General features: G+C 34.0%; 2 protein-coding genes across 3 annotated transcripts; both read right to left on the bottom strand.

The window, feature by feature from the left end:
* Positions 1 to 239: 239 nt before the first annotated feature.
* LOC114367885 (probable receptor-like protein kinase At1g30570) lies at positions 240 to 3,796 on the bottom strand. The gene is made up of 2 exons (XM_028325125.1): positions 3,326 to 3,796; positions 240 to 3,213 (listed from the first exon to the last, which is right to left on the bottom strand). The coding sequence occupies exon 2, from the start codon at positions 3,174 to 3,176 to the stop codon at positions 618 to 620; it is 2,559 nt and encodes an 852-aa protein (XP_028180926.1). The 5' UTR covers positions 3,177 to 3,213; positions 3,326 to 3,796; the 3' UTR covers positions 240 to 617.
* Positions 3,797 to 6,728: 2,932 nt separating this feature from the next.
* LOC114367805 (WPP domain-associated protein-like) lies at positions 6,729 to 12,731 on the bottom strand. Of its 2 annotated transcripts, XR_003657270.1 has the most exons (6): positions 12,494 to 12,731; positions 9,706 to 12,068; positions 9,035 to 9,161; positions 8,309 to 8,410; positions 7,310 to 7,568; positions 6,729 to 7,073 (listed from the first exon to the last, which is right to left on the bottom strand). XR_003657270.1 is itself a non-coding variant. In XM_028325004.1 (5 exons), the coding sequence occupies exons 2-5, from the start codon at positions 11,976 to 11,978 to the stop codon at positions 7,506 to 7,508; spliced, it is 2,565 nt and encodes an 854-aa protein (XP_028180805.1). In that variant the 5' UTR covers positions 11,979 to 12,068; positions 12,494 to 12,731; the 3' UTR covers positions 6,729 to 7,505. The 2 variants fall into 2 exon arrangements, 1 of the variants encoding a protein (XP_028180805.1); XM_028325004.1 differs by having other exon boundaries at positions 6,729 to 7,568.
* Between the last annotated feature and the right edge of the window lie 901 nt (positions 12,732 to 13,632).

Genomic DNA, 13,632 nt, shown 5'->3' with positions numbered 1-13,632 from the left:
AGTGTGAAATAAAAATAACATATTTCTTTATAAGCAAATAATGTCATTCGAACATTTTTTTTAATAAAAAATATCAAATATATTCTTAATAAAAAATATTTTACGTTAGAAATTAAAATCATATGCGATTGTTTAATTTGAGCACTTAATATAAGTTTTGTCCCTTTGAAAGCGTGCACTAAACTAAAGCAGATGACACAATCCGAATGCTGATTTTAAAGACAAATTGAAATACATAATTTACAGCATTGACCAGTGATAACATTCTAACTAGCTTTCAAGAAGCAAGATCCAGGAATACAATTTAATTGCATACTCAATAGAAAACCAGAGCATATCACAAATTTTGGTACCAGTTTTAGACAAAATGTTGATAATAACTTGCCCATTGCACAACCATGTATACAAAAATCAGCTTAAAAATAGTAACAATAAACTTCAATAGTTGAATTCAATAAAACAAATAGAAAGAATATGTAGAGCATATATTAGCTATAAGGGTCATTCATTCATAGGTTCTTCAATTCTTCAATCAATGGTGTGACTGACTAGCATTCAGAAATCACTGAACTCAAAATGCATCATCATTAATTTCTCTAACTCCTCTTGTTCTGGACTCAATCAGATTCAGCTGTGTGTTTGTGATCAAAACCAACTTCTTCATCTTGACTTGAAGGCTCATGCACCATTTCTAGACCTCCATCTTTTGGACCTCTCAAAGCATGATCATTAGAGAAGGAAGTTTCTGTAGTGCCCATGTTGAGCCAAGCTTCATGCAGTTGCAAGACATACTCCAAGTGCCATAACACCTCTCCCATGGTGGGGCGGCTCTTACCATCGTCAGCAAGACATTTTTCTGCTATCTCTCCATACTTTGCCAATGATTCCGGACAATAGTTTCCTCTAAGAAGAGAGTCAATGATTGTCTCAAGTGATCTTTGCCTTTGCCATCTCATTGCCCATTCTGCAAGGTTGATCTGATCCTTAGGTAAGGTGGGGTTTATCACAGCTCTAGCACAAACAACTTCAAACAACACAACACCAAAGGAGTATACATCAGACTTCTCAGTCAATTGCTGCCTTCTGAAGTACTCGGGGTCTAGATAACCAAAACTTCCTTTCACAGCCGTGCTAACGTGGGTGTGTTCAAAGGCTGGTCCGTCTTTTGACAACCCAAAATCAGCCATTTTGGCTACAAAGTTCTCATCTAGCAGTATATTGGTTGTCTTGACATCCCTGTGAATGATTCCTCGGTCGGCTCCTGTGTGAAGGTAGTGAAGTCCCCTTGCAGCACCGATGCACACTTCTAGACGCTGCTTCCAAGATAGAGGAGGAAGATCACTCCCAAAGAGGTGGCTTCTAAGTGTTCCATTTGCCATGTACTCATAAACCAAGATCATTTCATTCTTCTCTTCACAGAAACCAATTAAGGACACCAAATGCCTGTGTCTGAGTTTGGACAGCATCTCGATTTCTGTCTCAAATTCAGCCAGGCCTTGCTCAGACTGGGGGTTGGCGCGCTTAATAGCCACAGGAACACCATCTTCAACCTCCCCCTTATACACCTTACCAAAGCCTCCAACTCCAATTACCAAACTGTCATCGAAGTTGTTAGTCGCAGCATTGATTTCTGCCAATGTAAACTTCTTGCCAACTCTTGTTGAGCCCACAGATCCATAAGGCTTTTGAGTACCTGCTGATCCCTTCGCACCAACCGTGCTGTTCACAGCAGCCCCTCCATAGAGGAACAATGGTCTCCAACCCTGAGGGTTGTTCTTGGTATCACTTGATTGTTTCTTCCTGCCGTTACAGAAACAGAAAACAAGACCAACTATAAGTGCAACTATAGCTACAGAAGCTACACCTGCTCCAACTCCCACCCAAATAGCTCTTGCTTTTGATTTGTTTCCTGAATTGCCACCTAAGTCAAACCTCTCCACATAGGCAAGATTCCCGTTTCGACTAAGCTTGAAAACCTCCAGACCATTCAGGAGAGCATCAGTTCCTGCAGCACCAGCAGCCGTGTCAGGACCAAGTTGAACCCAAACAGTGTCAATCCTCGGCGACACAGGATCAAAATAGTCCTGGTGATACGCTTTATTCATCCCTCCCGCGCGCACAAACACATCAACATTATCTGCAGCTGTCTTATTGTTTATGTAGATCCTAAATATCCTCTCGTTGGCCTTGTCATAAACCAGCTCACAGAAATGTAAACGGACCAGATAATCAAAGTCGGGATCCACTTCAAATTTCCATGACATGTTGAACCTTTTGTCCAAGACTTCAGTGTTGGACATTGCCCTTGCAGTTTCATAGACAAGGAGAGGAGCCACCGCAGTATCATTCACAGAAGCATATGTAATGTTAGAACTGTTCTTAATTCCAGAACCAGCATTTTCTGTGATCATATAGCCAGAATCCACTTCCCAAGTTCTCCAAAGATCATGATCCTGATTGGACTGAATCTCAGGACCACCAACATTTAACCTATACATAGTCTCCATCCCTCGTCCCGGCAAATTCATGTTTCCACCACTTCCACCAACTCTACTAACTGAGCCAGCAAAAAGCTCACCCGCAACTGGGACAATTTCAATGGCATTGATGAAGCCAAAGGAGCTTCTGGTTGGAACAAACTCAATCAAAAGCATATCCCCATTGACAGCCACAATATATTCCTTGACCAAGAACAATGAACTAGCATTCCTTCCAGAATTCAGCAAGTTCATATTCTTGTGGGATATCTTGCCTGGAACATCAAACTCTGACAACAGTTTCAGACTATTGACCACAACACCAAATGAGGACTCATTCACATTGTAGTCATCAGTCTCAAAGGGGCAGAAATGGAACCTAACAAAGTAGTTTCCCTGAACATCTTTGAATGTGTAATTCAAAGGAGAGTTGAAAATCCTGGCAGTTTTATAGAGAGAATCATAGATTGAACTGCCACTTGATGTAGAAGTGGAAACAACAACACTAGGGGAACTTAGGGTGACATTGTTATCAGTGGCCATGTCCCCCACCCATCTCCTACCATCCACATTCACAGAAGAATCTGAACCACAATTCAAGAGAATAGACTTTGGTTGACCATTTACAGTGCTCACTGTCAAAGACACCATCACCAAAAGCAGCACAACAAAGTGTCCCTCCCCAAGAACACTCCCCATTGTAACAGTTCCACCAACAACAAGACCTTTGAATTATCTTGTTTAACAAAAGAAGCAAAATTTGTCAAGGGGAAGCTAAAAAAAACAGACAGAGAAAAAGAAAACAACACAGACCCAGAAAGCCAACACTTCCCAATCACATAAACAACCTCGTATTTTCCAAGATCTTGAACAAGGAAGCATGAAAGTTGAAGCCTTTATGGGAAACTAGGCAAAAACAATCTTCTGGGGCATGTGAACGTCCATTTTTCCACACCATGGGAGACACTACAATACAAAGAGATGAAAAAGGAAAACCCACCTCCAGCTTTTGCTGAACACAATCAAGTCAATCTCTGCAACAAACGCAACACAGCAAGGAACTCAGATCTGAAGTTGAAGAAGGGGCAAAGGGACCAAAGCAAAAGGAGTGGCAATGCACTATGAATGACAAAAAAGCCAAGAACTTAGCTAAGTTTGTGATATCATCCAGAGAAAAATACTAGAAAAAAATAAGAGATGTCACCCAAAATGGGCACTTTCCTGAATAAACAAACAAGGAAATCAGAACATGGGTGTGGTTGGAAACAGATTGGAAAAACTGCATTTCATCTGTGTGCTTGGTTTTTGTATCTTTTACAATAAGCCAAGATTCTGAGACTATTTAATTGGTACTTTATCTTTATTTATTTATTCTTCTTCTAACTTATGTGCCATAATTGGTAACAGGAGCAAAATTTTCCCTTGATTTGATTTGACGTCTAAAAGGTTTAGGTTAAACTTTTTTGTAACGATCTAATTTACATTGTTTATTATCGAATGTTTATTAAATTGTGAAGAAAATAGCTAATGTACTGTTTTTTTTTTTTTTACTTTATTGTCTAAGTACAAATAGTTATATATAATAAGATTATTGATTTTTATAATTATTAATTTAAAAGTTGTACGTATCGTGAAAATTCTGATTGAGTATATTTTTTTATAATAATTAAGAAAAGGAATCATAAATAAGTCATTTTGAGTAGATTTGTTCAATATAGGTGAAAACAAAGAAATCTTATATTATCATAGCAATCCTTCTAGTTGTAGTATATAAATTTGATGCTAATCCATTGGATAAATATTTATTGACATGTATTATTATTTGTTTTTTTTAAGAATATTTTATAAATCAAGTGGTTGAATATAAATAGTATAATGAAATTAAGATTAAATTGGTTGAATATTATTTAAATTTAGTTTTTAATAAAATTAATTTTTTGGATTTAATTTATTTTTCAATTGAACTTTAAAATAGTTAGAGTTTTTTTTCTAATAAATCAGAAGATTAAAAGAATATTTTATAAATGAAATAGTATTTGATTTAAAATAAAATAATAATAAATGTATAGGCAAGAGCGTGAGGTAGTAATGAAAGGGTGGTTCCATAATCCATTATTTGTGATTGTGATGTGAGGTGGGTCACATGGCATTGTCTGGCACATGATGAGTTGTGCAATTGTCGCATCCCCATTCCCAAACTAACCTTCCTTCCTTTTTTCAATCTCTCTTTTTGGTTACAACATATTATCAGTTTTATTGATAATTAGTATTTATAAAAAAAGCTGATTAATAATCTTTAATAAAATTATTTCAACCATATTTTATTCTTAAAATTTGAATACAAGACTTTTATTTAACAAGATTAAATTCAGTATCATTTAAATTAATCACTTAATGATATTTTTTCAATCTCTGTAAACCAACCATGTACTGCATTGCACTGCCCTATGTTATTCCGTACTCACAGTACCCCTCTAGGGTCCTTTTATTTTGCCACCACTTCAACACTTTAATTTTATCTTCACCGCAACCACCGCTACGCTACATATATTATATTATTATTACACCCTATACTTTTAAATTATTGCAAAAAAAAATTTGTGTTTCCCTTGTTTATCAACATCGAATTCATCATTATAAAAAAAAAAAAAACCCATCGAATTCATCGTTAGTATCCAGATACATTGGCTCTGCGAGCATTTCTTTATTTTCTTTTTTTTCTATTAAAACTATTTTTCATTTGATACTAAAATGAACTTTATTTCTTTTGATAAATCATTTTTCAACAATTTTTTTTAGCATGATATTGATATAAGGTATTTATTATTAATCTCCTTCAAAGATCAGAAATACACAATATATGATTTTTTTTTTCTAAGATGACACAAATAATTATGGTTTGTGTGTTTTTTTTATGTATGATTAAGAATAGAATTTTAATTTTTCTAATTACACTTCAATTTTGTCATTATACAAAGTTGAATCGTATGTATGGTCAAAAGCCAATAATTTGAGAATGACAATATTTAACTGGTTTAAGGATCTATAATAAGCTAGTTAGCCCATCAATCAACAATAAAGGTATTGATTGATAATGAAAGATTTTTCTCAATCAATAATAAAACTTGTTAGTGGCGTTTTTTTTTCCATACACTAAATATTAATAAGGTATAAGTCTCTTTTAATGACGAAGTAACTGATTTGATTTATTAATAAAAAATTATTAAGACTCGTACATACATTATTTAAGTCTAGGATATATAAAGTTTTAGGTTCAATAATTGGACACAATAAAAAGATAAGGCAAGCATTTGCTATATTATTATGAAATTCAAGTTATATTGACAAAAAAAAACATTAAATATTTAGTACAAGTACGTATCCTGATTTTGTAGGACAAATATTGGAACATCCATTCTTCTCTACGAGGGTGTTTGGTTTAAAAGGGAGAATGTGAGATCCAATTGAATTGAGGTGATGTAAGAACAAATATTATAAGATAGATGTTTGTTAGAGGTTAATTGAAAGTACAATTTTTCAAAAAAAGGTGAGTCCTATGAAATAAAACTTTCACTAAAAAAATGAGATGAAATGAAATAAAAATAAGGAGAGATAAGAGACATAATGTTGAAGAAGACATAGAAAAGTGACAGAAAAAAGGAGATATGAAAATGAGTCTCTCACACCTTCAACCCATGTCTAACTCATGATGCAAAAATGCATAATCCTTATCTTTCCTTGTCCATTTTATTTTTTATTTTTTTAACTATCAAATTACGTTAGTTCAAAATTTTCATCGCTTTTACATTCTTTCATCTCTACCAAATCACTTTACTTTACATTATCTTTCATATCTTTTCATTCTTTTTCATTTTCCATACTTTCATTCCTTTTCATCCCTCTCTTACTAAACACACCCTAAGTGATAAAGGTTACACATTATAAATACTCCTCTCATGTTGCAACAAGACCTTATATGAATTTTGTATATTATCCCTTTCTGATAAAACGTTAAATCATTAGGTTTAAAAGAACAATTAAATTCTAAAAGTATTCCTACAAAACTACCTGTATATCTCTATATATTTTAAAAATTAGAAGTCAGATAAGAGTTTTTTTCTAAAATTTCATCCTCTGCACATACTTGACTATAAAAATCATTTTATCCTCCACAATCCTCTGTTAAGAAAAAGTAATTAAAAATAGATGAAAGCATCTCATACCAAACTTGTAATTGGTTGATCATGTAAAAACCCTGTTAAACACAATTCACTGAATGCAAAAGAATATCATACACTTGTGCCTAAAAAGCAAAACTATCAATAAGCCATCTAGAAATTCATTACACAAAATAACATGTACAAATGTTATTAGCCCATGTAGAAAAGCTATTCATTACAAAGAAGGGAGGCAAATTTGTGTCCTAGTATGATATAAAGCATTCATGTATGGTAAAAACGGTGTGTTAGCAACTGCACAAGTTGTTGATTCTTTTCTGTTGCTGTTTTCCTCAAACTATGTTTCAGGAGAACAAAAACCAAGCAGCTACACATCAGCCAGCTGCTATATTGTGTATACAACAGTACAACTTGTTACCTGTATTCATTAGAAGGTTTAAGCAAGTGGATCAATTTGCACATAGCCCCTCAATATAGTTATTCAACAGAGGACAGCATGGACTAAAATAATTTATGAAATAGCATAGCCACTGTTCTGCAGTTATAGACATGGTGAACCCAAAAAAAAAATTGAAAAAGAAATCCAGCTACCACAACTCTAGCATCTCTGATCTCTGTATAGATGAAGCTAATAGAGAGAAGGAAAAAACGAACCAATTAACACTATGACGGTGCTCCCTGAAAAATTACTTGCAATTCTTCACATCCAGTGTGGTTGATCAATGATCATGTGGGGGGTTTGCAGATAATGATTTCCTTATCACTGCTTCTGGGTTTTACAAATCCAGAGCATGGAAAGATACATTGAGTCAACAGGGTGTCTGTTGATTTACCTGGCCAGAACATACAACTAAACATGTTTTCTAGAATCTCCAGTCAGTTCTCTTCTTACAAGCTCCAGAATCTCAATAATCTGCAAAATTGAAGGATAATTATTGAAAAAGTTTTATATTGGGAGTTTGGAACTTATGGAGATCAAATAGCACACACTATATTTTATTCATGAATATAAAATCAACTCAATGAACCTTCTACAAGGAGAAAGACTAATTGGACAGTAAAAACTTCCGCGTGGAGCTTCATCTGTAACAATCTAATCACACACAATTCTTAGCTGGATGGTGGGATTGAGTTAGTACGCTCCCTCTACAGTCTACACAGTTCTACTTGTACACCTGCGGCGGTGATAGTACACTGACAGCTTGTCCAAATATTCTCTCATATCATATTTGATACACATAGTTGTGATTCAATTCCATGTTCATTTCATGGAATGAGGGATTCCCATGTATGTTATAAACAAAAAAACTCCCATTCCAAGTCCAAGCTACATAACATGCAATGTTTTATAACAAAAAAAACTCATATTATGCGCATGAAATAATTGCTAGATTTTCAAATCTCCAAAACCTAAAAGACAAACTTTTGGGATTTTCCTTCATTGGAGTTAGGTCAAGTATTCATTGTCTCAACACAAAAAGGAATAGTTGCTTTTAATATCCTCAAAATAATTTTACATTCCTAAGGAGAAATGATCAGGAAGATAAATAGAATCTTTATAGTATCACATACATTGGCAAATCATATGACCGACATTATACACACCTCAATTATGTACAAAGAACAAATATGCAGAAAGGGACAGATTCTCACCCCAGGGTAATGCTGCAGTATAGGTGAATAATGATCAAGCGCAATGTATATTTTTTCAAGGAGGCTAAGAAGAGTATCTACCTCATCCCCCAAAAGATCAACCTGAAACTCAAGTAAATATCCAATGTAAGTACTTTAGATCAAATATAAGTGGCCTCAATTACAAGACTGGAGCATTAAAATAGAAATTAGTTAAAAATGAAAATAATGTTCTCATGAAGTCCAGATATCTATTCAAGTTGGGAATTAGCTCTATGTCTTGGTTCACCATAATTTTCAACATAAACCTAAAAGGCTACACTCATACACAGGTCTTGATTTGCAATATACTTTTTTTTTTTCGACAGTCTCTCTCTCTCTTGTGGTGATATATCACTAGGTGTCCTCACAAGTACAACCCATTTGAACCACCCATGAGACTTTTTTTTGCCCATGAGGGCACGAGGGTTACATGACCTCTCCAATAGCTTTTTGCTTCCCTGAGATTTAACTCACATTCTCATCAGTAGTTAGACGCTAGAGCTGCTTTGCACCTAAACTAATTCCTTGTAGGTCCACAAACACTACCTAATAATGATATTCAATTGCATCAGCATGCATTGGAGCAACAACAGGTTACGTAGTTATTAACATTAACATAAAGTAAGATTCAGAAACACATAACTGTGCAATGTTTCCAATAGCAGGACAAAAAAATAAAAAACAATAATGTTTCTGATTACATACCTCTGCTTCAGCCTTTGAGAGATCAGAGGATTTTGTTTCTAGCTTTTGCTTGTACACCATACCCATGGTTTTAAGTACATTGGCTTTGTTCTTGATCCAATGGAACTCAGATCTCATGTTTTCAAGCCTGCAAAGATTATTACATATGTGACATGTTTCTGGCCAAATCACCACAAGGATTTTAAACTGAATTTTAAAAAATAACAAAATTTCAATTCAAAACTGCTTGTTGCATATAAGGAAATGAAATTGAAGCATTTTGGTTTTTTCACACAATTTTCAGGGCATTAACAGTTAACAAGACCAAGTTGAAATCAAATATAAACTTTTAACAAATATCTTTAGTGTTCACATGATAAGTTTTTCTTGTACATATAATAGATTTATATTTGACTTAAAAATTCAAAAAAGGGTTTAAAAACAAAAAATATCGAAGTTGATTGACCAAATTATTCCTTCAATCAATTAGATGCACATCACATTCAGAATAATCCAAAGCTAATTGCACACCTGATGTACTTGCTGGTTCACATAAGCTTAAACACTTACATCAATAGAAGACCACATAAAATAGCTTAAAACAGAGAAACAATCATAGATACGGTGGTTTATCATAAATTAATGTGATATTGAATAAATAAAAAAAGGACCTCAACACAATTATTGCATACCTCAAACAATTTCTTGAAATATCTTTATTTACTCTAGCTTCAAAATCAGTAATCATTGCCAACAATTTATGGATGAGATTAATGGTTGATTCCATTTGCTTCCTGCTTTCCCTTTCTTTTGCCTCAATCAGTTTTAGTGCTTCTTGTTGCTTTTGTGTAAGAGCACAAAGCACTCTTTTTTCTTCATCAGTTTCTTTAAGCTTGATCATTCTTTGTTCAAGATTTTGACGTAGCTCTTGCACTTGCTCCTTGTCTTGTTCAATTTCCTTCAAAGCTGCCACCAGGTTACCCTTAGTGACATCCAATTCTTTACTTTTCTCAGCAATTAATTTATGTTGCTGAACTATCTCAGCTCTTAAACTGTTACGCTGTTCAGAGGCAGACTCCGTTTTTTGTTTTTCTAGAACCAAAGCATCTACTATTCCTTGGATTAACTTTTCCTTTTCCTCCACTACTGATTTCATCATAAGCATTTCATATTTTAGTTTCTCTTTCTCAGCACTTTCCAATTTTAATGCTTCACCTGCATTCACCAATGTTTCTTTAAATATAATATGATTAATATCTAATTGCCCTTGCAAAATAGTTGACTCCATTTCAGCTTCCTCAATTCCCAACCCACTAGAAGCTTGAGCACTGTGGGAAGCTTCTTTGAATATTACTTCATATATTTCTTGCATGAAACTATTCTCCATATGTAATTCTTCAGTGCTGCATCTAAACTCACTCACAATATCTTCAAAGAAACATTTATATACATCCTGAATTATTGAAACTTGAGTATGTGCATCCTCTATATCATCCTTAAGCTTCTGAATGGTTTGTAACAAATTTTTCTGTGTCAGTTGTTGCTGTGACAATTTTTCCACAGAAGCAGAAAGCTGGGAAGATAGACTCTTAAATTCCTTCTTCTTATCTGATAGTGTGTCCTTCAGTTGATGATTCTCCGATTGTAAGAAGTCCAATCTATCCTTTAAACTGCTAAGAGATTCAATGTTTTCACTGAATTGATGTACTTTCTCATTTTCATCAAGGATTTCATTCAATTTTGAGATGGCATCAGGGATTTTTTTCTTCAACAGCTCAAACTCCTTGTCCTTCTTCAATGGAAAAGAAGAACCTCTTTCTTTCAAATTCAAAAGTTCCCGCCTGAGGCAAAAATTCTCTTCAGTCTTCTCTTGCACCTGAGATTCATGGTTTCTTCTCATTTTAGTAATATAAGTAACCAAATCTTCTTTAGACATGTGCTTTAGTGAGGCTGAATCCAAATTCTCAGGCTTGTTAATATTTGACTCCTCCTGTTTGCCATTTTCTTCAATAGTTGAGGGTGATAAAGGTTCTGATGAAAGCTTCACGTGGAAATGGTCAACCCTCTTATTATGACACCATTCCTCAGTATTCTCCAAGGATCCATGAGAAAGAAGGTGCCCAGTTTCAGAAACAGATAGTGTTTTAAAAATTGCATCCAATTCCTGACGCAAACTTGAGATCTCTTTATATTGGTTAAAACAATTTCTACTTTCAGAGTCATAGAGGTCCAACAGTTTCTGTTCAAACTTCTGTTGCAAACCCCAGATACCATTGCCGATCACCATCCGTTCAATTTCTGAACGAAAGTCCTGCTCCTGCTGCCATTCAGAAAGCGATGCCCTTGATAACTGATCCATATCCTCCATCCTTCTGCAGAAAGTGTCTAGGGTATCTTTAAGGCTTTCAAAAGCTTTATCGACATAAATCCATTTTTCCGGCATATTCTCCTGCAGAATACCACCTAAACCCACCAAATCAGAACCTGAACTAATTCTTCTGATGGAACTAGCCCCCCTAATTTTATTTACTTCCTTCCCGAGCTGATTTAACTGCTCATGTACTGCAATTTGAAGACTATCTACAGACATTATACATCTGTCATGCCCTACAACACTATCTGGAAACTGATGCATAGCAGCTTCATCAGGTTCATGACGATGTACCAAAGACCAGAATGTCTTAGTTTCATCTGAACCCAAACGAAACCTGTCTAGCATTTTCTTTAGCCCAACCACCTCCAATTCTTTCTGAGCAATTTTCTCAGCCGCCTGGTCCTCAACAGCATTAACCATGCCCTTAATGACAGAGTCACTCACCATCCTAGATATAGTCAACCGCTCATCGAGGTCCTCCAGAAAGGAGTCCATATCCTTAAGTATGTCAAAGTGATCGCCCACACTCGCATCGTCTTTACCATTATCGTAAATCCTGTCACCACCCTCCATAGCAGCAGAGCTCTCCATTGCCACTTTTTCCCTCTATAAACAAGAATCAGCAATTTGGGTCCATTCAAAACAAAAGCTCAAAACAAACCCTTAAATCTTACACACCACCTGCCAAAGTAGGAAACCCAAAACAATTAATAAAATTACCATACAGAGCCAGAAAAAAAAAGTTGCACAAAAAACAAAAAAAAAAAAGACATGATTCAAATTTTGAAATCAAACAAAAAATGGTACTGTGAGAGTTATGACCCACTTCCCAGAAAGAAAGAAAAAATCAAAACTTCACTCATGCCCTTTGACTGTGATAGACTTCCAAAATCATTGAGGCGGAATTCAATAACAAACACAATGAAACAGAATAAAAAATCCTTTCACTAACGTAAATTTCTGAACCAAAAATGACCCATGAGCTGAAATTTGAGGGAGAGTAAAAAAAAATCAAGATTGAGCGGCATTTAGCTGAAGGTCCAATGCAGATGAAAGGTTCTAGAAGCAGTTGAAAACTGAGAGAATGAAGGGCATGAGAAACTTACAAGAAAATCGTGTGCGGGCGCGTATGAGGTTGAATTAGCGGACAAAAGAAGGTGTTGGAGAATCCCGAGGCGACAGGAAAAATGTTTGGAGATTCACACGAGTGTACGAGGAGGCAGGGTTGAATTGTGGTAGTGGTCTTTTTTAGGGTTTAGCAGACGAAGAAGAAGAAGGTGGAAAAGTTTGCAGCTACAAAGAGAGATTTTGGTTAAGAGCGGGAGACGGGTAGGTAAAATACACCCCCGGTTAACCACGAAATTACAAGGTCACCATCTCAATAATACCCTATGTATTCATTATTATTAATTATTAATAATGCTCGTTATTATTATTAATTACTTTTAGCAGTAAGTTGACTTCACTTTTCTTAACCATTTATATCAATATAAAAAAAAATTAATTTATTGGAATATTATAATTTGGTATTTTAGTTTTTATCAACAATGTTATGATTTTATTAATGAATAATCTATAAATATTTTTATAAGTATTTGATGAGAGATATGTTTTGATATAGGGATTTAGAACAACTCATTTTATTGAACAAAAGAGTTAGACTCTTTGATGATATTTTAATTTGTATGATGTGCTGAAAAATGTTGATTTTATATAATTAAATTTGTAACAAAAATATTTTTTATTATATAAATTTATATTATTTATAATAAATAAGTATTTTAGATCTATAAATTATATTTTAAATTTATAATGAATAACTTAAATTGTGATATAAGATTATTTTTAATTATATATGATTTTTTCCAAAAAAATATTATTGAAATTTAATTTTAAAACAAGTAGTTTGAAATAAACAAGTAATTAAAAATATAAAGTATTCAAATAAAGATAAAATAAGAGTAACTTAAAATAATTGGGAGAAATTTGTTGCCTAGTCGTGAGGATAGTATGCATGCAAAATGTAGTCCAAATGGAAAAAAACAAAAAAAGAAGTCTAATTGAGAAAATGCATTTGTTTACCTTGAGAAAATATTTTTTATTTTTATTTTATATCCTACTTTTAATTATGAATTTGTCGCCTATCTTGTTTTCAGTTTGTTTCTTATTTTTAAAGATTTGTAAAAACAATTTCTATGTTTCATATTCAAATTTTTAAAACTAGGGAACATATTATGTACGTAAA

Source organism: Glycine soja, chromosome 9, assembly GCF_004193775.1.
Source record: "Glycine soja cultivar W05 chromosome 9, ASM419377v2, whole genome shotgun sequence".
Taxonomy (NCBI): domain Eukaryota; kingdom Viridiplantae; phylum Streptophyta; class Magnoliopsida; order Fabales; family Fabaceae; genus Glycine; species Glycine soja.
This window is presented reverse-complemented; position numbering and strand designations above follow the sequence as displayed.

Coding starts and splice junctions, on each gene's coding strand:
- LOC114367885 (XM_028325125.1), bottom strand. CDS start 3,176: ATGGGGAGTGTTCTTGGGGAGGGACACTTTGTTGTGCTGCTTTTGGTG.
- LOC114367805 (XM_028325004.1), bottom strand. CDS start 11,978: ATGGAGAGCTCTGCTGCTATGGAGGGTGGTGACAGGATTTACGATAAT. Junction 8,411..9,034: donor TCTCAAAGGCTGAAGCAGAG/GTATGTAATCAG, acceptor CTTGAGTTTCAG/GTTGATCTTTTGGGGGATGA. Junction 7,569..8,308: donor TACTGCAGCATTACCCTGGG/GTGAGAATCTGT, acceptor TCAATTTTGCAG/ATTATTGAGATTCTGGAGCT.